A 23584-nucleotide genomic window follows, 5' to 3' on the forward strand; every position below is an offset into this window, starting at 1 on the left:
AGACCAGGATTCGTAGGCAGCGTTTTTTTTGTTTCCCCACGTTTGAATGTGGCGTCTGGGGTGAGGCCTTGTCTCGGCATAACGTCACTGGTCGAGGCGGCCAAGCCTTGGGAGGACGGGCCGAATTCGGGGGCATGATCATGATGATCCTTGGAGGGTCAGGTATTCTTGAGGATGAAAGATGAGAAAGCTCATCGGCCAAGCTTGGAATTGAACTGGTTCAAAGAGTTGAATGACAAGGCCAAGCTTGGAATTGAACTGGTTCAAAGAGTTGAATGACAAGGCCAAGCTTGGAATTGAACTGGTTCAAAGAGTTGAATGACAAGGCCAAGATGGTTAGGAGATGCACAATGACTTGAATGACGGAAAACGAAGCCCTTGGCAGCTTTCTTGTCAGTTGCACGCTAGCATCTCGACGCAGCTGTTAAGGTCGCCCCATGCTTCGTGGTGGAGGTGGTGCATTGTGGAGGGTGATCGTCGTCCAAGCAAAAAACAGCTTCCTTTCTGGGCTGGGCAGCATGGAAAGCCTGCTCACAGCTGGGGGAAACAGACAGTCACTTCTTGGTCAGGGATACTGGGCATCATGTCATGCCGTGCTTGGCCGAGTCAGTGACTTTGGTCGCATCGCATATATACGCAGCTTTCGTCCCTCTGATTTTCCCTCTTTTCTTCAGTCAATTCACTCTTGTAGCTCTTCTCTTGAGGCAGATTTGATCAAGGAAAGCTTCAGTCGACAACAATGGGTGCGGTGAGACATGTTGCGACGGCTCTGGCCGCTTCGGTCACGGCCGTGTCCGCTCTCTATGTCAATGGCTCTGTAATTGCGCCGTGCGACTCACCTATCTACTGCCACGGCGATATCCTCGAGCAGGTTGAGCTTGCGCAACCATTTAGCGACTCCAAGACCTTTGTTGACATGTACGTTGTTGTACTCTTCAATGGCCCACTTGCACTAACACGCTCGCAGGCCAGCCATTCGACCTCTGGAAGAGATCCAAGAGGCATTTGACAAGCTCGAAAAACCTCTTAGAAACAATTCGGCCCTCGCAGACTTTCTCGATGAGAACTTTGCCGATGCGGGCGGCGAGCTTGAAGAAGTCCCTGAGGACGAGCTCGAGACAGACCCCGAGTTCCTCGACAAGATTAACGATACCGTCATCAAGGAGTTCACGGAAAAGGTCATTGACATTTGGCCTGACCTGACCCGTCGCTATAACAGCGATTCCAACAACTGCACAGAATGCCCAAACAGTTTCATCCCCATTAACCGCACCTTTGTCGTTGCTGGTGGTCGGTTCAGAGAGCCCTACTACTGGGACTCTTACTGGATCCTCGAGGGCCTGCTCCGCACTGGTGGCTCCTTTGTCGAGATTGCAAAGAACACGATTGAGAACTTCCTTGACTTTGTCGAAGAGTATGGCTTCGTCCCCAATGGAGCTCGCATCTACTATCTCAACCGGTCCCAGCCGCCTCTGCTGGCTCAGATGGTCAAGATCTACGTCCAACACACCAACGACACCGACATCCTCGAACGTGCCTTGCCCTTGCTGGTCAAGGAGCACGAGTTCTGGATGACCAACCGAACTGTCGAGGTCTACATTAATAATGAAACCTTCCTCCTGAACCGGTATGAATACGAGATGTCCTCCCCCGAAGCATCCGGACTAACCTGAACTCTGCAGTTATGACGTCTCCAACACCCGTCCCCGGCCAGAGTCGTACCGAGAAGACTATGTCACCGCCAACAACAAGTCCTACTACTCGGCCGAAGGAGATGTCTTCCCCGAGGAAGAGAAACTCGACGAGAAGCAAAAGGAGACGCTGTATGGTAACCTTGCCAGCGGCGCTGAGAGCGGTTGGGACTATACATCACGATGGATTGCTCGTCCTGAGGATGCTGCGAGGGACAACTATTTCCCTCTCCGATACCTCAACACCAGGGAGATTATCCCCGTGGATCTAAACTCCATCCTGTACGGCAACGAGATTGCCATTGCCGACTTTTACGCAAACGCCGGCAACACAAGTGCCAGCGAGCAATGGCGCGAGGTGGCCGCCAACCGCAGCTACGCCATGACGACTTTCCTGTGGAACGAGACGCTCTGGAGCTACTTTGACTACAACATCACGTCCCAGTCCCAGTACATCTACGTGCCTGAAGACGACGACACGGAAACCATCGAAAAGACCACCGCTCCCAAGGGCAAGCAGGTTCTCTTCAGCGTGTCCCAGTTCTACCCCTTCTGGCTGGGCGCCGCGCCCGACTACCTCATGAGGAACCCCTTTGCGGTCCTCAACGCCTACAGCCGCGTCGCCGAGTACCTCGACACCAAGGCCGGCGGCATCCCCGCGACAAACTTCCGGACCGGGCAGCAGTGGGATCAACCCAACGTCTGGCCGCCGCTGATGCACATCCTCATGGCGGGCCTGCAGAACGTGCCCCCCACCTTTGGCATCATGGACCCTTCCTTCATCGAGCTCCGCCGTCTGGCCCTCAAGCTCGGACAGAGATATCTCGACTCGACCTTTTGCACGTGGTACGCGACGGGCGGTTCCACGTCGGAGACGCCGCAGCTCCGCGGTCTCTCGGACGCCGACGAGGGCATCATGTTTGAAAAGTACGCCGACAACGCCACAAACGTCGCGGGCGGCGGCGGCGAGTACGAGGTTGTCGAGGGCTTCGGGTGGACCAACGGCGTGCTTCTCTGGGCCGTCGACACCTTCGCCAATAGGCTCGAGAGGCCCGACTGCGGCGATATCGAGGCTGCTGATGTTGAAGGCGGCGGCGGAAAGCGCAGTCTGAGTGCGGTTATGCTGCATGCTAGAGATGCCAAGAGGGTTAAGAAATTTGGACGGAGAAAGAGGGCTACCAAGAAGAGGTCGAGCCGATCATTTTGGGGGTAGATGATGATGAATGAGCTTACATATTTCGACATGAGACGATGACTGCATATTTCAACGAGAGCCGTATCCAGTTGACGGTATCCTAGTTTGTACGCTTTACTGAGAAATGTCAGCGATTTCTCCCCTGAACTGTTCATACCCCGGAATTTTCCCCCATCCATCCCGGAATCGAGCATCTCCATACGGCCCCACTCTCGGGCGGAGCTTCCGGTCACGAGGACCGACAGCCCCGACACAACAGAAACAGATGATTCGCGTTATCAGAAAGGGAAAAAGAGCGCAAGTCAAGGCAGAATCACGTGGGAACAGAAACAGCCCCTACCAGGCATTCCAGTTTGCACCGCCACGCGAATGCGGTCTAAACGAGAAAGATCTGGGGCGGCTGATCGGCACAAATAAAGACCCCAGCCACTTTCGCAACGGAATACGACGAATGCGAGAGGAGAGCATTGGGTGATGCGGCATCACCATGCCGTAGCTTTGTATTTTGAGGCTTTCGATGCATTGATTATGGCTTTTTCGCTTCGCTACCGTAGGAGTATTTAAATACCACTCGAGTCCCTCTTTTTTTCATCATGACAAGATTCGACATTCTATTACTACAAGACAGTCACTCGTGCTATAATACACGATAATTATCATTCATCATTCAGTATTTACATCGTCGTCGCACTCATATACAACCGTCAAAATGGTCTTCGGTTCAACCAAAGAGCAGCACCACGGCAAGGAGCAGGGCGAAGTCGCCAATATTCCCCCTCAGCTGTCTGATTTGCATTGTTGTAAGTGAATTCACCTATGCTCATAGCTCATGTCTACCCTCACTAACACTTTAATCCTAGTCACCGAGACAGACGGAATTGTCACTACAAGTGAGCTTCATCACGAAAGAAACCGAGACCCTTACCGCTAACACTCATACAGCCATGATGGACCTCCCCGGCTACCGCGTAGTCAAAGTCCTCGGCGCCGTCTACGGCATAACAGTCCGCTCCCGCAACATTGCCGCAGGCATCGGCATGGTCCTCAAGAGCATGGCGGGCGGCGAGCTCACCTGGTTCACCTCGATGCTGTACTCGTGCCGCAACGACTCCATCAGCCGTGTCGTCGAGGAGACCAAGAAGCGCGGGGGCAACGCCATCATCTGCCTGCGCTTTGAAACGGGGGACCTCGGAGGGTTCGCGCAGGCGAGCGCGTATGGGACGGCTTGTGTGGTTGAGAAGATTGAGGGGGCGAATGTGGAGGCTTCGCAGCTTGCAAAGTAACTGGGGGAGTGTTGAGTTTATGATTTATGGAAGGATACCCTTGGATGGTTCTTTAAAGGTGTCAATGACTGAGGAGCAATGTGAGAGGTCTAAGATATGTGTATTGGATGAATCTCACGTGTAACTGGACTACCCAAAGTTGGCGTTGAACATTCTTTGATTTTGGTTCAAGTTTAAATCCTATGATTCTACCAGGATAATATTTCTTCCCAACATGCATTATGACTGGATGATATCCCGCAACATGAGTCTGTCGACGCTGGTTCGTAACTTGAGGCTGACGGGGATGGCTCTGGATATGAGCCTGCGAAAGATGTCCCAGTTGCACGTGCGGGAATTGACCCGTGGCTACTAGCTGAAACCCTTGCCCAAGATCTCGAGCCTGTGCCAAGGCGAATTGCACTGGAAGCGGTTGCGGATCAATGATGTGACTCCTTGTGTGCCATCCTTCCATTCATGTGCATGGCCAACTTGGTTCAGCCGAACCTCCTTTGACCTCCATTCCAACTCCTTCTTATTGGTTTAACAAGTAGTAACTCTGACGACGCCTTCCGAAACATGAGGGCGCCCTGAAAACCGACCCAAGGTCATGTCGATAGCTGGTAAAAGTCACCAAGCTCTTGCAATTCTGCTTCTGCGAGCCTCCTCAGACTAGCTGCGATAGCCTCGAGGCCGAAAACAGCTGGTTCAGCGTCGTCTTGGTCGTCGTCTTGATCTTGTTCTCGTAATCTAGGTCTCGATGAGATGTTCCAAGCCCATGACCTTACGTCCGAGCTTCTCCTCGTGGTGCTGAAAAAAGATACCTCCCCCAGGGCGTGGCGGAGGCTATTGACGAGAGATGTGGCTTGTCCGTTATCGCTTCTGGCCCTTCCTGGCCCGAATCTCTCTGAGGATATTGTGCCCTTGCTTCCCAGTCACTGCAATCTCCCTCTGTGATGCCAGCAGTTTGTTTTGGACGGTTTTATCCTGAACTGATATTCATGACGCAGCTGGAAGCTAGATGCGTCCGACCACTTTTGACCGATCGCAGGCTGTTGGCCCACCATCTGATCGTCCTCCATGATCTTCATCTGCTTATCCGCCGTCTGGTCGTCCTCCGCGATATCAAACACTCCCAGTTGTTCAAGTTGTTGTGATTAGGGGCGTTCCGGCAACTCGGGTGTCCCCAAAGCTAATGTTCCCAAGGCCCAGTGGTCAAGGTCAGGATAGCAGATGGGGAAACAAAGGTGAAATGTGATGGTAGGCGCGTTCTCCTCCCAGACATAAGAGCGCGATCGGGACGAGGATCCCCTGTCCGGGCCGCAAAGGCTCTTTGTCGTAGTTCGTGTATATCGCTGTCAAATTCTCAGTGTCCAAGTAGCAGTTGTTGGCATGTCTTCGCAGGTTGCTGGCCAAGACCTGTGAACCACATTGCTCACACTTCGCGTAAAGAGTGTTTTCGTGTCTTGTGCAATCCGATTTGTTGACGAACAGCTGTCCGCATATCCGACAGGATAAGATGCTGTCATCGCTCCCGCACTTCTTCTGATACGCGGCAAGTAATCGAGGGATGAAGAAGTCCCGATAAAGTCGATCGGTCAGCTTGAAGTAGCATCATCTGCCACTCAGCTCAGGAGGCTCGTAAGAGGTGCTGAAACGAGCCCTGTGACATGTTGCGATGACGACGAACACAGAGGGCTCATCTAAGTGACGAATAGGAACATCCTCTGCATGCATGTCGATGACATCGCGTGGTTGAGGCACAGGAAACGAGCCATCAGAACGTGGCTCGATTGCTTTGGCCTCGATGTGTTTCATGCCTGGAGGTTGGGTTGTTGCATCACTTTGGTGAAGCAATACAGAAGACTCTCGTTTCTTGCCATTGCCTTGTCGACATCAAATTCCTCGACATTGCCTTGGGCAAGGTCCTTCTCTTCAAGCTGTTTCGTGATCCGGGCGCCATGAGTATGCGTCCAAGCCGTGTGGTCCCACGAAACTAATGTAGTTCGGTCGTACGTGCGACTCTTGAAAATAGCCGCTGGTGATTGCTGTATTTCGTTGCGGCTGCCAGCTGTTTGCTGTACCGGTGGTTCCCTCCTTGGTGTCGTGCTTGAGGGTCTATGGGTTTCGATCCTGCGTTTCGCAAACAAGACCAGAAGTTATGGCGTCGGTATGACATCCCCCTAGTTAAAACATCGTCGTTGGGTTAATCGCTTTCGCTTATTCTTGTCCTCTCTGTGGACTCCATCGTTCTCATGAGCTTGATTGACTTGGCTCCTTGCGAAATCTCCAGAAATAAAGACTGGGTAGTCTCTGGTGCGAGAAAGTGTTGCAACGTTCCACTTCCTCCCTCAAGTATGAGTTGCATGGAGTTGGTTCCAGCCATGAATGCTGAAAAGGTCTCCCAGAAGCCTTGTGATGGGAAGTAAGAGCTGCCGTGCAATAAGTTGGGTATAGCGGGCCGAGGCAGACGCTTTGCTGCCAAACATGAATGCCTCGTAAGACGATCCAGGGATATTAGTTCAAGTGCGTATATATAGAGATGGAAAGTCGATTTAGACCTGGTCCTGCCACCAAGATTGACATGTTGTTGGGAGTGTCGGATTTGGCCCATCGACAGTGCTTGGATGCGTGGCAAAAAAGACCAAGTTCCGTGGCCATTGGTTGTTCTCCGAGATGATAGAGACAGAAAAAGAAACCCCAGCTCAAGGGTGTGCCGGTCGGAGTTTCTGGGGAGTAACGTTGTGACACATGGTTGAATGTCGATGCTCTTGAGCATTTCGCCAGTTCGGACCGCCGCTGACTTGAGCATCATCTCATCCATTTCAAGCTGGGCGGACATGTACTTGTCCACCAGATAGTCGACGCCTGTGGAATCATCGAGAAGGCGGCCATGAAGGCTCAGGCTTGCTGTAGTGGGATAGGGATAGGCGGGACACGACATGGACGCCGCGGCCAAGGAGCCCTTGAAGGCGTGAGCCAAGTGCAAAAGCACAAAACTCTTGGTGTTTGAGATGACTCGGTTGAGATCCCCGAGCGGAAAGAGGCCAGCGTTGTCGCCAGGTGTGCCCTTCAAGGGTCGAGGGGCATTGTTGTTCTTCCCTGCCCGTTCGTTCGCCCACACCTGAACCCGCTCTGTCGAGGCTCGCTAGGACATGGTGAATGGAATTCGAGGCTATGACTGACCCCTGGTGCCGAAGAGGAACAAGTTTGTTGGGATGGCTAATGTCGGGGAGGAGCCTCGCAAAGATAGACGTCCGAAATTCTTTCGGAATCATCATGGAATCACCATGGGCTCGGGTTCATGCAGCACTCATCGAAAGTCGAGCGAGGACTTCAAACCGTGAGCTCTCTCCCCGAAAAGAGCAGGCCGAGTTGCTTCGTTCTGCTTTTCGGAAACAGCTTTTGAAGAATGCCGTGTGTTTGGCCCTTCTGTTGTTGGCCGGTAGTAGTAAAGGACGATAGGATGTCTTGGAAATTGGTGTCGTCAAGGGGAGATGAAGCAGAGGAGCTCAAATCGGAACAGCACGCTTTTCCCATCGTGATATATTCAACATCAAATTCTCCAAGTTTCCTGCGGGGAACCTCAAGGTGCAAGGAGAGTCATTGAGTGACGGTGTCGTCCATGGACTCATCGTAAAGGGTAATTCCCCATGTGATGCTGAGAGGGGCTTTCCACTTGACCTCAAGCGTAACCATCAAAATGGCTTGTTCAACATCATAGTCGACATTGCTCGTTCTCAGCCGACTCGCCATTGAGGGTACGTAGCGGGCGGAGCCGCGTGTGGTGATTCTGACAATAGAACAATCGTCCAGGTCAGAATTCGAGGTCTTGCTGTCCCTCCAGGGCATGCGCAAGAGGTCGTCCCGTGGATCGCAGTGTCATGAAGTCTATGTATTGGGACGAACACCCGGGCTTGTTCATGGAATTCAACCTCGGCCCAAGTGGCAGTTCGCGCGTGATGGATTCACCATCAAGCCGCACTCCCTCCTTTTACGACACCAAGAGGTCCTGGGTTGATACCCAGCCGTCTCCGCTCATCAGGAGATCACGTCTTGGATAGAAAGGAGAGCCTGAGAGAACATCTCGTAGTCGGGCATCGATTGCGCTCTAGGGAATGGAGGATAGGTGATTGGTGATGACAGTCGTCAACGATCACTGTCTCGGCGTGGTGAAGTCTCTGCTCATGTACAAACCAACCACTCCAACTCTGTTCCAAGCGCAGTGTTCAATCATAGTCATTACTCCTTCGTGTCAGACCAGCCCGGCCGTTAGTTCGGCGGAACGCTCCAGGCAAGGTCCCCTTTCCCTTTCGACGGGTCGAAGCCCTTGGCCAGCTCAAGTTGCATTGGACCACGTATCCGGGCCCAGGAAGGATGTTATCCGGCCGATGTTGACTCCTGGCGCAGTTGGATCTGAGCCAAGGACCTTTAAGAGCGCCAAGGATCAGATAGTTTTGTTGCAATGTAAAGACGATTTCAGTGTCTGACCTTGGCAGCATTGCATAGGCCTGAGAACAACCATGCTCTCGATCGTCTCGGGACGGGACGGAGGCGTTGTCGAAAGAAGCTTCTCGTCAATGCAATGCGTCCCTCTGGCTCCAGGAGAGTCATGCTCGACGCTAGCTTCCTCGCACACATCGCATCTTGAAGAAGCGGCGTCTTTGGTGCAGGGAGCCAATGGTAGGGTTGCGCCTCTTGCGCAGCCAAAGATGTTGGTCTTGTATTCGTGTCTGGCCGATGGCATGAGGATTCCGCTCGGCAAGCACCACGTATTGCGCAACGCTCGTCTCTCCAAAGAAGGATCATACATCTCGGGTGGGCGAGGGTTGTGTTGTGTTGTGTCGATAGGACAAAGGTCTCCCAAGCCCCAAAGGTTGGAAACCATTCCTGGGCTTGGGACAAGCTCAGCAAGAGCCAGGAAACACGATGCTGTTGACAAGGGAGAGCCAAAGTGGTGGTCCAGTTACGCCCAGTGTGGCAAGTTTTTACCAATGACCACAGCTCTCCCCAGAACTTTTGGGAAGCGCTATGGTCAAACTTGGCGGCTACATCGCCAACACTCACGCCGATGTGACGGGTATGGTTGCTTGGTACCGGTCAACTCGAGCCTTCTTCTGCCCACCTTGGTCCGCAGATGATAGCTTGCCTAGATTACCTTGCAAGCAACGGCGAAGACATCGTCAGTGACGCTCCGATCGGCCTGCTGGCTCAAAATGTTGCTGGCGGTAGGCCTAAACCGCCCCTCAGTCTTTCGCCGAGAGCTACTGGGTTCGCCTTCGACGGGTTCAGAAGGGGAGAACATCCAGAACAACCTGATTCCATAGTTCGCCCGTGATGGATTCACCATCGAGTCGTTCTCCCTCCTCTGGAAGAATCGTGGTATCTGCCGGGCCAGTCTCCGCTCACCAGGAGATCATCTTGGGTAGGGAGAAGGCATTGCCATTGGGCATCTGCTAGTCTGAATCATCACTGGGACAGTGAAAACCCAACGCATTGACGGACGACTGTCATGGTCGGCAATCGACTCGGGGCGAATGCTATCCGTCATGCTTTCGCATCGTGATGTGTCTTTAGAGGACGGAGCCCCTTCACACAGCTGGTAGTAAATGTTGACAGTAATGTCGAGTTCGTCGTCCACAAGACGGCCGATTGGCACGTTCTTTTAGTTGTCTGATCGAGTCAAGAATTCAACCACTCCTGCACCGACATCCTCCATGGTCTCCCGCTTGCCCCCCACCTTAGTAGCATGGATCCTGAGAAGTTGTCACCGGTGAGTCGCTGGAAGCGTTGTTTGATTCGTGCCTGGTACCAGGAGGGTTCTTGGATGGTTGGGAACGTGGCGACCGAGTAGTAGGATCTCCGAACACCCGAAGTGGCTCATGCAGCAATAGACCTAAAAGCGCAGGTCTCTGCACGAGCTGGTTGAATTGATTGGGATCGCGATTCATTGGTAGTAAGGGCGAAAGAAGCCGGTCGGTCCTCCTGGCCATCTCGCCGACCAGGGGAGCAGTCGGATCAAGTGACGTCCTACTGCCATTGTATATATAATGCGTGGTCCCCGAAAAGCGATCAACCGTGATGTGTGCAGTGACTGCATCATGATTCTCTTTCGCCTTGGTGAGGGCCGAGACCCAAAGTGTGTTCCTCTGGCATGTCAACGCTTCGCAAGACATGAAGATGGGGAGGTGGCTCGCAACTGCTGACGCCAATCATGATCTGAAGACGCCTGGTACGAGGATTGGTGGTCCATGACCAGGGATATGTTGTACTTGAACCCAATGTTGGTGATCAGCCTGAGAATGCGCAGATCACTGGTCAGAGATGATTTCGTTAAATCATTGATGAGGAATTCGATTCAGGGCGAAAGACACAGGAAGTAATGAAGAGAGCTGGCTTATTTTCCCTTCTCATTCTCCTTCCTCAAACCACGTACCGACAGCGCGATGGCAAGTACGTGTCGTTGAACAGGGGCGTATGGACGTATGGCCCGAAGGCGGCACGCATGGTCGAAGCATCTGAAAGAGTCGGGAATGAGAACAAAACAGTCTCGGTTTCTCCGTTGTGTTTTTCAACACTGAGCTTCTGGATCTCTGTGTCGAGTTTTGTACGGTGCGTGGACGGGGAGACAGCAAGGGGAGGGTAAAGCGAGCCCAGCCTCTTCTTCAGCACTGGGGCACACCACCATCCGCCAAGGAGTGGGTTCTTGCTGAAATGGCTCCTCCGAGTTGGGAAAGTTGAAACCAAAATAGACCGAATGACGTGCGGCAAAGTCGGGGCTCTGGTGAAGCAGGCGGACGGTCAGAAGGTAAAAGTGTTGGCTGAAGAGCCACATGTAATGTCGTGACAGGGGCACAAGAGGAATTTGGTATATCTGAAGAATAGGAAAGGTCAGTAGAGTTCACGGGTGCTAAGTGATCAAGGCTACTCACTGAACTCTTCAAGTTCAACTGATAGCACCAACCGGCGGTGTGTCCGATAAACCGCTCTGAAAGCTCGTGCATCTCGGATCATGGGCAGTACTACATTAGCACCGTCCCATGGTCCATCTGGGGATCTGAGACCCTTGGTAATGTTCGGCGCCTGACATGGAATGGCACATCTGTGCTATGTCGTGGGACGCGGGAAGTCGAAACTGGATCGAGGTTCTCGGCCATGAGTTATGGTGTAAACCTCGCCAGCGTCTTGGCAGGGCCAAGATTCTGCGCATCCGCCGTGCGCTTGACATCGATTTGCCCTTGCATTGTTCACACTTGGCTTCCGCTCCAGGGTCGCGTATGGTAAGGTTTGGTGTTGAACCTCGCCGAGACGTCGCTCATCAGACGTCAACGCACCCCTGAAAAAGACCAGAAATCCTGCGCTTTGCTGGGCATGCAGGCAAAGGCCACGGTCAGAGAAAAGAGGGATGCCCCAGCTTTTCGAGAGCCCCAGCTTCCCCCAGAGAGCCGAAGAACGGCAGCCAGGTTGTCTGGGCTGTTGGTCGTCCGATCGTTGGATCTAGGGAACTTAGCAAACCAAAGAAGTATGTCAGTCAAATGAAAGAGTCCAAGACCATCAAGTTCACTTACTCGAGTGTGTATCGCTGCGAGTCCCTCCCAGGCATACACGGTCAGCATGAAGCGTAGGCATCCGTCGCCTGAGGCGCTGGGAACGAGTCCGAAACTGGTCCCTGGGGAGGTAGGGACTGGATGTGAACGGCCGCGACAACCGCTAGTGCCCAGAGCAGACAAGGCAGAAACACGTGTAGTGTCATGGGAGAGTGGGTGTGTGTAGACACCAGTCAAAAGATTGTGTGTATATATAGAGTTGGTTGTCGAAAGAATCAGAAGTTTGGGGGGACAGAGAACGGGTATATATAACCAAACTTGGCCTAAGAAAATCACTCATCGACCTGACGAGCTCGATGCTCGATCGATCGATCAGTCGGTGAGAGCTTGTCTGCCTCACAAGTTGCTGACTGAAGATCCAACCTCCTTTTCCCGTCTTCGATGCAGGCCGCCTAAAAATGTGGCCTTGCTCAACTACTCCTCAGACTCTGATTGGGGGGCTGACCAAGATATCTTGAAACTCTGCTCCCGTGCCGTCATTAGCTCCCGTGCTTTTCGGCAATTGTCAACTCGGGTTGATTGGGTACTTGTGTGTTGTTTGCTTGCTATACAGCCCTTGCGAGTTGCTACTTGCTTCGCCACAGATATCCCGTCTCCACTTACATGCTCCTATCCGTGCCAGCTGGCTCGTGATGGCCTCACTGCCTTGATTTTATCCGTTTTACATGTCATGTCCCGAAGAATTCGTCATGAAGTACCCCGCGACTTCCGACAGGAAAGGAATCTTCCGGTCACGATGGGCCATCCTCGTCAAGCAAGGCCAGTTATTTGTCAGTTTGAAAACTCACCGCCGGCGCTGCGCATGCCATCCGTCATCACCTCCGTGAAATGAGGAGTCGATTTTCGAAGAGATTGGACATTAATCTATTCCTTGCTTCGTAGCTCACTCACCGCCAGTTCGAATAGGTCAAGTTGCGTCAGCATCTTAGCTGAAGCGAACGAATGCTCTCGGTTTGATGGATGTTGCCTTGGAAATTCGATCACACGACCGCTTCCACACGGGAAACACTGCATGTTCAAGCATCAGAACGTTTCAAGCAAAGGGTGAGTGCATACGGAGGTTGGGAGAGACGTCTATTTTGGGAAAGCTGAAGCGAAACTTGATGCCCAACATGATTGCCAATCGGTGATTCGTTGTGTATGCATGACCTTAAGGTTGATGCGGAATGAGTGTTGATTCTGTCTTTGTGTAAGGCTGTGCTCGTTGATGCTGCGCTCAGGGCTCTCTTGCCTTTGGGAGAAAGGAAGTGCTCTAGCCCACAGCCAGCCATGGTCTTCATGTTGCAGGGTAGACTCTCATCTCTCGGTAACCCCATTGCCTAGCTTGGGTGATTCCAGACACTCACAATTCTCTCTTGGGCTTTGTCTGTGACTGCCTCATGCCGCAACTCTCATGATTATGGAACTAGAAGAGTTGGGCTTGGGTGTGAATCTGCTTGGTATCTACACTCACTTGCTTTGTCGTGTAGTGTTTGTCCCACCTTTTGACGGTATGATAGGAAACATGGCGATAGTAGAAACATTCCAAAAGTTCCAAGGGCCAAATAACACAATGGAAGCATTTTTCTTTTACTATAAAACCTCGAGTATGTTCGCATATAATGCCTGTCCCTGCTTCCTGAATCTCAACAGCCCAATCGGCTGCAGAGCTGTATACTCCCTTACTATATACTTGCCTTGGTTTTGCTCGTCGATCCAATACGAGACCTGGGAGACCATGGAACGAGACATGAGAACAGATCTCTTTCCTTCAGGACAAGTCTCTTTCAATTCACCAACTATTCCCTTCGCGATTCATCATGGCCATGACCAAACTCTACCACATCCGTCATTATATATGCCATGAGCAGCCTAAGATCCTCCTATATAAAGGAGCAGATGGACCTGGATACTTGCTAAGCTGCCACGACAAGATCCTGGAAGCCGATACCGAAAATGAATCATCAATGATTTCTATATACAACGAGGCTACTACGATCTTGCTTGCAACCGCCAAGAGCGAAAAAGATTTCCTGGGTCTCACTACGACGACAGCTGGCAATGGGGCCCATGTTGCTGGAATCACCAAAGATAAGAGGAGCAAGTGAGGGGCTGTTGATAGTATCGACAACGAACACATCACCGAAGGATCGAGGGACAGGTTCTTCGTAGGATAATTATCCCGAAGGCCTGGACCAGCGGATAAACACCGAGGTGCCGTGATGGTAGTGTCAGGGCGGGCCTGTTCTACTTCGGTCATGTTCCTTGGACTTGTTTTCGTCAGCTTGTTTCGCTGACCTATTCTTGGCTCATGTCTATTTTCTCTTGTATCTTCATTTTAACTCTTTCTTCTTGATTTATCTTCCGCTGTTTTCGCGGATATATATACCCGTATTCGAGTCACTTTACATGGTCTCGAGGGAGTTGGTTCGGTTCAACCATGTTGGCTATTACCAAAATCACCGTGAGAGTCAAGCAGCTCAACCGGGGGACACGGTGACCAACCTACAATTTTCGGCTGGGTTACTCTCGAGGAAGAGGTGATGCAATACACCACCACCTGGCCTCTTCTTCTCTATTTTTCGCATACAATCATTCACACATACACCTAGAGGGAACACCAGAGAAAGGATGGCCGGGTGGGGCCTGGTCGGAGCCGAAGGCCGGGTGACAGAGCGGGTCTAATCCCGGGGAAGCTACGGGGCTACGGATATGATAGATACCCAGATAGCATCTAGTATGAGCCACGCTACAGAGACTGAGCTAGCTAGAGCAAGAAGAGGGCGTCAATTAATAAAAACAAGTGCGTAATTAATCTCCCCTAGAACCTGCAAGCCAAGAATTGGCCTTTGTTCAAATCAGTCATTTCAATAAGCGCCGCCGCGCGCGTGCCTACCGTAGGTGGCTTATGTCATCATGAGCTTTCCCCAAAGGGAGCAACCAAGCACGAGCTCCGTGTATTGATTGACGACCCCCTCGCATCAGCTATTGACTCCCCGATAGAGTTCGAAATCAACGCCTCATTCTCTTGTCCTTCTTTTGCTTCCATAGACAGACAGACAAGCTACTCGAACCGTTTTGTCTGTACCCGATCGTTTTTTTTTCCCTACCAACGTTCCTTCCCACCTTCCCTCGGCAATATGCTCCATCACCCGCGCCGGTAGCTACGCAATACTCGATTCCGATCCCTCCACAGCCGCGTGTCACACATCACGTTGATCAACAAAACCACCCTTTGAGCAATGTCGTCCGCATTATCCCCCGAGGGCGACCGTCGCTACTCGGACGATTCGCTTTCCTCGGTTTCTACTACGAGTCTCGTATTTGAGAGAATACAGGAAAAGACAGAGATGGACGCCGACAAGGACAAGGAGAAGGACCCTCGCGCCCTCGACGATGAGGATCCCCTCAGAGACGATGATGACCTTGAGACGGGTCCGTTCCTCGGTCCTGGAGCTTCGCTTCACCGTGAGCCAATGGACAAGGGGTTGCGACGGATTCTTATCATCGTCGCCGTCGTCTTTATCGGTGGATGGCTGGCCGGTCTCGGCATCTTTATCGCATCGGGTTCATACCATCACGAGAGTGACACCGAGCACGATCCAGACGCCAATTCGCGCGGCTCGGGCAAGTCCCTTTCCATGGATCAGCTGTTTGATGGTACCTGGTCGCCCAAGTACCACAGCATTAGCTGGATCGCCGGTCCCAAGGGAGAGGACGGCCTGCTTCTCGAGGTCGGGGCCAGTAACAAGCCCTACATCGTCGTTGAGGATATTCGCAGCGACAAGAATGTCGCGACGCGCGATGACGCAGAGCCCAAGGCTTCCAACTCGCGCACTCTCATGGAGAACCCCTTTTTTGAATACAACGGCAAGCAGTACTCCCCTCAGTGGTCTGAACCCAGCCCAGACCTAACCAAGGTCCTCCTCGGTGTCTCCCGGAAGAAGAACTGGCGGCACTCTTTCAGCGCCATTTACTTTGTCCTCGATGTTGAGACCCAAGAGGCTGAGCCTCTCGTCCCAGACCAAGTTGATGCCAGAATCCAGCTCGCTTCATGGAGCCCCAAGAGTGACGCCGTCTCCTTCACCAGAGAGAACAACCTCTACATCCGCCGTCTGACAGGTGACAAGGACGTTACCCAGATCACCAAGGACGGCGGCCCTGAGTACTTCTACGGCATTCCTGACTGGGTGTATGAGGAAGAAGTCTTCAGTGGACGTAGCGCTACATGGTGGTCCGACGACGGCAAGTACCTGGCCTTCCTCCGCACCAACGAAACGGGCGTCCCCGAGTATCCCGTTCAGTTCTTCATTGAGCGTCCAAGTGGCACAACCCCTGAGGAGGGCGAGGAGGCATATCCCGAGGTGGAGCAGATCAAGTACCCCAAGGCCGGCGCCCATAACCCGGTCGTGGATCTTCAGTTTTACGATATTGGCAAGAAGGATACTTTCTCTGTCGAGATTGACGGTGCCTTTGCCGATGATGACCGCATCATTAACAACCTCCTCTGGGCTGGCGACAAGGCCATTGTCAAGCAGACCAACCGCGTGAGTGACATTCTCAAGGTTGTCCTCGTAGACGTTCCTTCTCGCAAGGGCAAGACTATCAACACCATCAATGTCGATGAGATTGACGGCGGTTGGTTTGAGATTTCACACAAGATGACCTACATCCCTGCTGATCCTAAGAATGGCCGTGAGCACGATGGATACGTCGACTCTGTCATTCATGAGGGATATGATCATCTTGCCTACTTCACGCCACTTGACAACTCGGAGCCCATCATGCTCACAAAGGGTAACTGGGAGGTTGACGATGCGCCATCGGCCGTGGATCTCGCAAACAACCTTGTCTACTTCATCGCCGCAAAGGAGTCTTCCATTCAGCGTCATGTCTACTCGGTCAAGCTCGACGGTAGCGACCTCCAGGCCTTGACGGACCCCAAGACCGAGGCCTACTACGACGCTTCCTTCTCCAAGGGAGCCGGCTTCGTCTTCCTATCTTACCGCGGCCCCAAGGTTCCTACACAAAAGGTCATCTCCACGCCGGTGAGCGCCTCTTCGTACGAGCGCATCATCGAGGACAACGCTGAGCTCGCCGACCGCGCTCGTCGCCACGAGCTCCCCATCCTCAAGTACGGCACCTTGGATCTCGATGATGGTGTCAAGGTCAACTACGTCGAGCGTCGCCCGCCTCACTTCGATGCTAAGAAGCAGTACCCCGTCCTCTTCCACCAGTACTCGGGGCCGGGCTCCCAGTCCGTCACCAAGCGCTTCGCCGTCGACTTCCAGGCCTACGTCGCCGCTGCCCTGGGCTACCTGGTCATCACCGTGGATCCTCGTGGCACCGGCTTCCTCGGCCGCAAGCATCGCGTCACGGTCCGCTCCAAGCTTGGTGTCCACGAGTCTCACGACCACATCGCCGCCGCCGCGTCCTTTGCGTCCCGGCCCTACGTCGACGCCGAGCGCCTCGCCATCTGGGGCTGGTCCTACGGCGGCTTCACCACGCTCAAGACTCTCGAGCAGGATGCCGGCCGCACTTTCAGCTACGGCATGGCCGTCGCCCCTGTCACTGACTGGCGCTTCTACGATAGCATCTACACTGAGCGTTACATGCGCACACCCCAGGACAACCCCGACGGCTATGACCTGTCCAAGGTCGCCAACGCCACCGCCCTCGGACAGAACAAGCGCTTCCTCCTCATGCATGGTGTTGCAGATGACAATGTCCACTTCCAGAACTCGCTCCACCTGCTTGATGATCTTGATCTTGCGGGCGTTGAGAACTATGATGTTCATGTTTTCCCAGACAGTGATCATAGCATTTATTTCCACAATGGCAACCGCATTGTTTACGATAGTAAGTCCCCGTTCGAAAGTCTGCTTCAGCAGATGTCTAACAACTTCTAGAACTCCGAAACTGGCTCATCAACGCCTTCAACGGCGAGTGGCTCAAGGTCTCGAATCCTCAGCCACACAAAGACCCAGTCGAGAAGGAGAAGCGCCATATGGTCCCCCAGGCATTGGTTTAGAGCTGTTCCAGCGTGTGCTCGAATAACAGGTTTTTGACATTTGAATGATTTGATGGAGCCTCGCTCGTATAGCGTGCTTGTAATTATTATAGTATCATGGCGTTGTCACGGAATTGGATAAGGTACAGTCAAGTAGCAAACTAGGAAAATCAATGTACTATCATACAACATACAGCAGCCCGGATATGTGTCCCCGACTGCAAGATTTAGTTAATGCCAACAAAACATCCTCAAGTCTACCGCAGATCCTTGAGTCCCATGCGCTCAAATTCTCCTCCAAACGCCTCACTCGCGTCTCGCAGTAGAGGCCAACTATGATTACAGGATCGCGAGTCCGAACTATTATCTGAATCCCCTAGGGTCACGCAAGCCCTCATATTGTGATGCTTGCGAGGCCTTTCGCTGATGGCCTTGACCACCAAGAGGCGCAAAAACTGGCATGTTGTAGGTGGGAAGGCAAGGCCACACCGGTACCTGCGTCTAGTAGCCGTAGCCGGTGGGCTGCGGTGCGAAGCCGTTGGCTTGACCGTAAGGCGCAGGCGAGGGGCTGGAGCCCATGCCGGTAGGGCCAGCAGTGATCATGAGTCGAGAAGCGCCCAGGATGGGAGTGTTGTCTTCCGTCTTCTCCTGCTCCTTCTCCTTGGCCTTGCGAGCCTCGTTGTCAGCTTTGAGAGTGGCGAGCTCCTTAGTCTGTTGACAGAGAAGGTTGATCATGTAAGGCATGGAGAAGTCCATGAGGCCGTGGCGCCAAGAGAGCTCAAGGACGAGGTCAGGTCGGATGAGCTCATTGCAGGCGTAGAGCATGCCAGTGTAGCATTCGCGGTGACCAATGTCGACAAACTAGAGTTGTTAGTGTGGATCTCCAAAAGCTGAGTGAGAAACTTACGTATTGAACGAGGTCGCTGACAATATCGATCTTGGCGGACAGAGCAGCAGTCTCGATGGCATCCTTGTAGAGCTTGTCCTGCTTGGACAGAGCAATCGACTTCTCCCAGCGCTTGTTCTTGCGGTAGATGCTGGCAGCGATCTGGCGGAAGAAGATCAGGTCGTGCTTCTCCAGGCGGTTGGCCAGCTCAGTGGCATCGTAGTTGTCGTAGTTCTGGACAGAGTCGCGAAGAGTCTTGTAATCCTCCTCCTCGATGAGAAGGTCGTTGACAGCCTCGTTCACCACACGCTTGTTTTGTGACTGCACGTTGAGTAGGAAAGGCTTGATGAGAGGAAGGTCATCGTTCTTCTGGAAGATCTTGACAACACGGTTGACATCGATGCGAGGAGTGAGGGTGGCCAGGAGATCGGTGAGCAGAGACGGGTGCTGCTCCACGTAAAACTTAATAGCGCGGTAGTAGATCTCCAGGTTGGCAACCTTGACGACGATCTCCTTGAACTGCTGGTGGTCCCAAGAGTTCTCGGGCCGCTCAATGACAGCAAGAGCGGCGTTGTCGAACTCGTCGTAGTGGTAGTAACAGAAGACCAGCTCAGGCCAGAGGTTTGCCTCCTCACAGGCCTTGATCATCTTTGGCATGTTCATACGAGACCAGAAGATCTTGATGTGCTCCATGAGGCGGTCAGGGTGGTACTTGGAGAGAGCAATACCCAGCTCGGTGAACATGCCCATGTGAGCACGCTCAAGGCCAAGACCCTGCTCGAGAAGGCTGATGAGCTCATCGAAGTAGCCGTTGCGCTCGTACTCCTTAACCAGAGTCTGGAGCTGCTCAGCGTCGACAATCAAGTTGAGACCACAGATCTGAGCCAATCGGAACTCCTTCTTCTCCACACAAGCCTCGTGCACCTGCTTCCACACCTTGATGTTGTTGGCCTTGCGGGCGCACTCAACAGCAGCCTGGTAGTCGCTGAGGTGGACCAGGGTGGTGGCCAGCTTGGCCCAGTTGGAGATGCTGGTGTAGAAGATCTTGGAGGCCTCGTAGAGACCCTCCTCGTAAGCCTTGTCACCAGACTCCTCGATGTTGGCGACATTGGTGCCTCGGAGGAAGTCCTCGAGCTCGCTGAGCTGGTCAAGGCGGGCATAGCAGAAAGCAAGAGCTGTGTCGATGGCAGGCTCACGGAGAGTCTTGCGAGTCATGCGAAGATACTTGACGAGCTCCTCGTTCTTGCCAGCGTGAGTGGCAATCTCAATAACCTCGAGGTAGTTCCTGGGGTCCTCGGCCTTGATGTAGGACTCAATACCATCGGCGACTCGAAGACCATCAAGCTGGGCCTTGGCAACCTTGCTCCAGACCTCGGGCAGGTCAACCTCCTCACCATAAGCCTGGGCACGGTCAATGCTGACAACGTTGTCAATCAGGACATCGACGGCAGCAGACTTGTTGTCGGCCTTCTTGTAGATCTCGAAAGCTTCCTCGAAAAGACCGACCTCAATGCACGAGGCGGCAATGTCGTCGGCATTGTAGTTGTCGAGCTTGTGGATGTAGTCCATCACACGAGCCTTGTCAGCCTTGGCAGCGGTGAACAGAAGCAGGTTCTGAAGGTTCTCATTGTCGCTGAAAGGTGAGGGCTCCAGAACAATCTTCTCGAGAAGCTCAATAAGCTCAAGGGGAAGATCGTTCTCAAGGAAGGCAGACACAGCCACGGACACCTTGGCAGGGTCGTTGGCCTCAGGAACAGCCGTGGCAGTGACCTGGTCGACGACGGAGCGGCGGTGGATGTTGTTCTCGCTCAACACAAATCCCCAAAGCTGGTTGTCAGAACGCTCAAGCAGGTATCGAGCCTGAGCCCTGTACATGGAGTTCTCGTTGGTGATGTTGACGAGCTCCAGATCATTCTGGCCCTTAGAGTAGGCAATGTAGGCCAGGTTGGGGTCTCGCTTCTCGCAGTACTTTCCAACAGTGAGGGTATCGTACTGGTCGTTCTCCTTGAGGAACTTCTCGGGGTTGTTGTTGGAGTCGATGTAGATCTTGGCAAGAGCGTTGAACACGGCTTGCTGCGTGTTGCCAGCCTGGAGGGTAGCCTCGAGGAAGGGCAGCAGAAGCTTGAGTCGGTTTCGTGACTCGACCTCGGAAACCAACTGATCAATGCTGATCGACTGGGCATTAACAGTGGTCAACAGCTGCTTGATAATGTTCTCGTCACAGTCGACATCCAACAAACCGCCAATAACCTCGGGAGTTCGACTAGGGTTGACACGCTGAACATACGACTCAATGGCCTGGAACTGCTGGTTCTGATAAAGGTACAGAATCAGGTCATGGACGAAGTTGAAGCGGTCGCAGACAATGATCAGAGGAAGCTGCTCGGGGAGCTTAGCCTCCTTGAGGAAGTTCTTCACCTTCTCAGGGTTGTACACGTTGCTATCGCGACACAACCGCTCGACCTCGTTGAACTGGCCCATCTTAGTGGCGGCCTCGATGTACTTGAAGTGCACATCGGGGTCTTCTGACAGATTCACGACGCTGCCGAGATAGTAGAAGAGACCCTCAGCAGTCTTGTACTTCTCAAAGAGGTCGATCAGACGAACGGCCCCGAGAAGATCGGAATACTTAGTTGCGATGGTCACAACAGACTGCAGGTTCTGGCGGATGTTGCTCTTCATCATGGCATCAAGGCAGTCCAGAGACTGCTCAACAGAGAGCTTGCCAAAGAAGGTAGTCAGCCACTCAGGGTTAAAGTTGGGAGAACCAGGAATGTTGACAATAACCCGCTTGATAGACTCAGGGTCCTCGTAGAGCTCGAGGGCCTTCTGGGGAAGGTTAGCCTGCTCGCAGAGCTGGGCAATGCGGGACTTGTCGAAATGGGTGAACATCTCGTTGCCCAGGATGGCCTCAGCGACCTGAGGAGCATGCATCAGGTTCATCTCCAGAAGGCGAGTCTGGAGGCGAGCATGCTCAGGCTTGTTCTCCTTGAGAGCATCGAGCAGGAAGGCAGTGGCCTGCTGGATCAGACCCTGACCCTGGAAGATGTCGCACACGCGCTCAAAGTCGACCAAGGGACCTTGCTCGCTGTTGGCCAAAGCGCTAGCGAACTCGGCACCCTTCTCGGGGTTGACGCGGGTGATGTGCTGGAGGAGCTGGATGTAATCTGGCTGGTAGCCAGTCTGGGCCGAGTAAGGGAGAATCTTGTCGAATTGGCCAGTCTCAGCGAAGCCAGCAACAACCTTCTGAGGAACATCGGCCTTCAGGTAAATGGTGAGGGCCATGCTAACATCGTAGGGGCGAACCATGTCACCGAGCTGCTCGGAGCAGTCCAGCTTGCCCTCCTTCAACCACTTCTCAAGCAGGTGCTTGCGGTTCTGCTGGAGAACAGGCTGGGCCAGCTCAATAGTCTCGTGTCTATTCAGGGCACCCTTGTCGAGAAGCATTCCAAAGTATTGAAGGGTGAAGGCCATCTGACCGGGCTGAGCAGGCAGACGCTTGAACTTCTCTATCGTCTCGGCGGTTCGCAGGAAGCCTCGGGGCGAGTTGGCAGCAATCTTGGCAGCCTCCAGGTAGTTGCCAGAGTTGAAGAGCTGCTCGAACTGACGAGCATAGAGGTTATCAGCGCCAGGAAGGCCAGCTCTTGAGGCCATCTTGATGGCCATCTCGGTGTTGGCAGGGTTCTGGAGGAGGTAAGGGATGACGTTGGTGTCGTCGATGGTAACGAAAAGGACTTGACCCTTTCGGTTGATACCGACGATGCCCGAGGAGTCGTTGTCGGTGCATGTTGTGAAGATGGTCTCGCTCGAGATTCGGTTCATGAAAATGCACGAGGCAGTCTCAAGGTCGTACAGGTGAATGAAACCGTACTTGGTGACCATGTAGACGACACCGTACTTCTGGGAGATCTGAAGGGCGACGGGGAAATCGCTGGTGGCTTCCGGGGGGAAGAACATGTCGACAGCCTTCTTTTGGAAGACTGGGTTCGACTCGGCGTGATCGACCTCGACGATATGCAGCTTGGCGCCAGTTGCTGTCCGCACAGCAAAACTGAAAAGCTTGGTGTCTTGGGGAGCACCCTCCAATCGCAGGGTGCCAAAGGCAGCAGCATGACCCTCGATGGCTTGGCTGATTCCTCGGTCCTTAGAGTAGAGTTGCATGGCACCGACCACGCGGCCTTGCTGCGATGAAATACCAACAACGACCATCCACTTGCCGTCGGTGTTGACTCGGTAGTTGATGATCTGGCAGCCCTGTATTGTCACGGTTAGAACCTGGATAACACGTCAGAGTAGCAGAAGGCAGCTCACGTTGAGGTTGGCATTACGCTCAAAGACCTTGACGGGAGCGTCCTGGCCAGCGTCATAGACGTTCCAGTGATAGACGCTGGACGTTGTGACGAGACCAAGCTCGTTCTCGCTGATCCACTTCCAGAACTGAACATCCTCGTTCATGGTACACGACTTGAGCTTCTTCTTCTGCTCGAGATCAAAGATCTGGAGTGTCCTAGACTGAGCCTTGAGGGCAATGACTTGTCGGTTCCAGTGCATGATGGCACTGTCAGCCTTGATCGGCCGACGAGTAACATTGTTACCATTCTTGAGCTCGATAATAACAACTTCGGGTTGGGCGGCCTCGCTCTTCTTTTCTCGCACGCAGACGTACGAGTCGGACTCGAGTGTCTAGCTCGGGGTTAGCTCATGGTCGATTAGGCGCCGATGCAGAAACGTACGCAGGAGTTGAAGCCGATGCTCTGGGTGTCCACGCCGACGTTGGCGAGCTGGACAAGCTCCTGAAACTTGATGGGTAGGGGCGCCATGATGCCGGTATGGCCTATTATCAGGTAAAAGGGACCGTCGTCAAATCGATACTCCTAAGCTCGACTGGGGACAAAGGAAAGGGTCGACGATGAGTTGGAGTCGATCTCGGATCGACTGCCAGCGATTGCGTGGG

General features: G+C 53.2%; 4 protein-coding genes across 4 annotated transcripts; 3 read left to right on the forward strand and 1 right to left on the reverse strand.

Moving 5' to 3' along the window:
- Positions 1–739: 739 nt before the first annotated feature.
- Positions 740–2904, forward strand: LRP88_06717 (Six-hairpin glycosidase-like protein; the record flags this gene model as incomplete). The annotated part of the gene is made up of 3 exons (XM_083243255.1): positions 740–918; positions 968–1627; positions 1683–2904. 3 exons carry the CDS (start codon positions 740–742, stop codon positions 2902–2904), a joined length of 2061 nt encoding a protein of 686 aa, XP_083100479.1.
- A 691-nt stretch (positions 2905–3595) lies between these two features.
- Positions 3596–4169, forward strand: LRP88_06718 (YbjQ family protein; the record flags this gene model as incomplete). Its single annotated transcript, XM_083243256.1, has 3 exons — positions 3596–3686; positions 3747–3776; positions 3829–4169. 3 exons carry the CDS (start codon positions 3596–3598, stop codon positions 4167–4169), a joined length of 462 nt encoding a protein of 153 aa, XP_083100480.1.
- Positions 4170–14976: 10807 nt separating this feature from the next.
- LRP88_06719 (dipeptidyl aminopeptidase) lies at positions 14977–17765 on the forward strand (the record flags this gene model as incomplete). Its single annotated transcript, XM_083243257.1, has 2 exons — positions 14977–17593; positions 17644–17765. 2 exons carry the CDS (start codon positions 14977–14979, stop codon positions 17763–17765), a joined length of 2739 nt encoding a protein of 912 aa, XP_083100481.1.
- Positions 17766–18245: 480 nt separating this feature from the next.
- On the reverse strand, positions 18246–23450 carry LRP88_06720 (clathrin heavy chain; the record flags this gene model as incomplete). The annotated part of the gene is made up of 4 exons (XM_083243258.1): positions 18246–18605; positions 18673–22884; positions 22942–23313; positions 23364–23450. 4 exons carry the CDS (start codon positions 23448–23450, stop codon positions 18246–18248), a joined length of 5031 nt encoding a protein of 1676 aa, XP_083100482.1.
- Between the last annotated feature and the right edge of the window lie 134 nt (positions 23451–23584).

The sequence above is a fragment of the Fusarium phalaenopsidis genome (genome assembly GCF_050370095.1).
Source record: "Fusarium phalaenopsidis strain FUZ10S chromosome Unknown contig_32298, whole genome shotgun sequence".
In the NCBI taxonomy this organism is placed as follows: Eukaryota; Fungi; Ascomycota; class Sordariomycetes; order Hypocreales; family Nectriaceae; genus Fusarium; species Fusarium phalaenopsidis.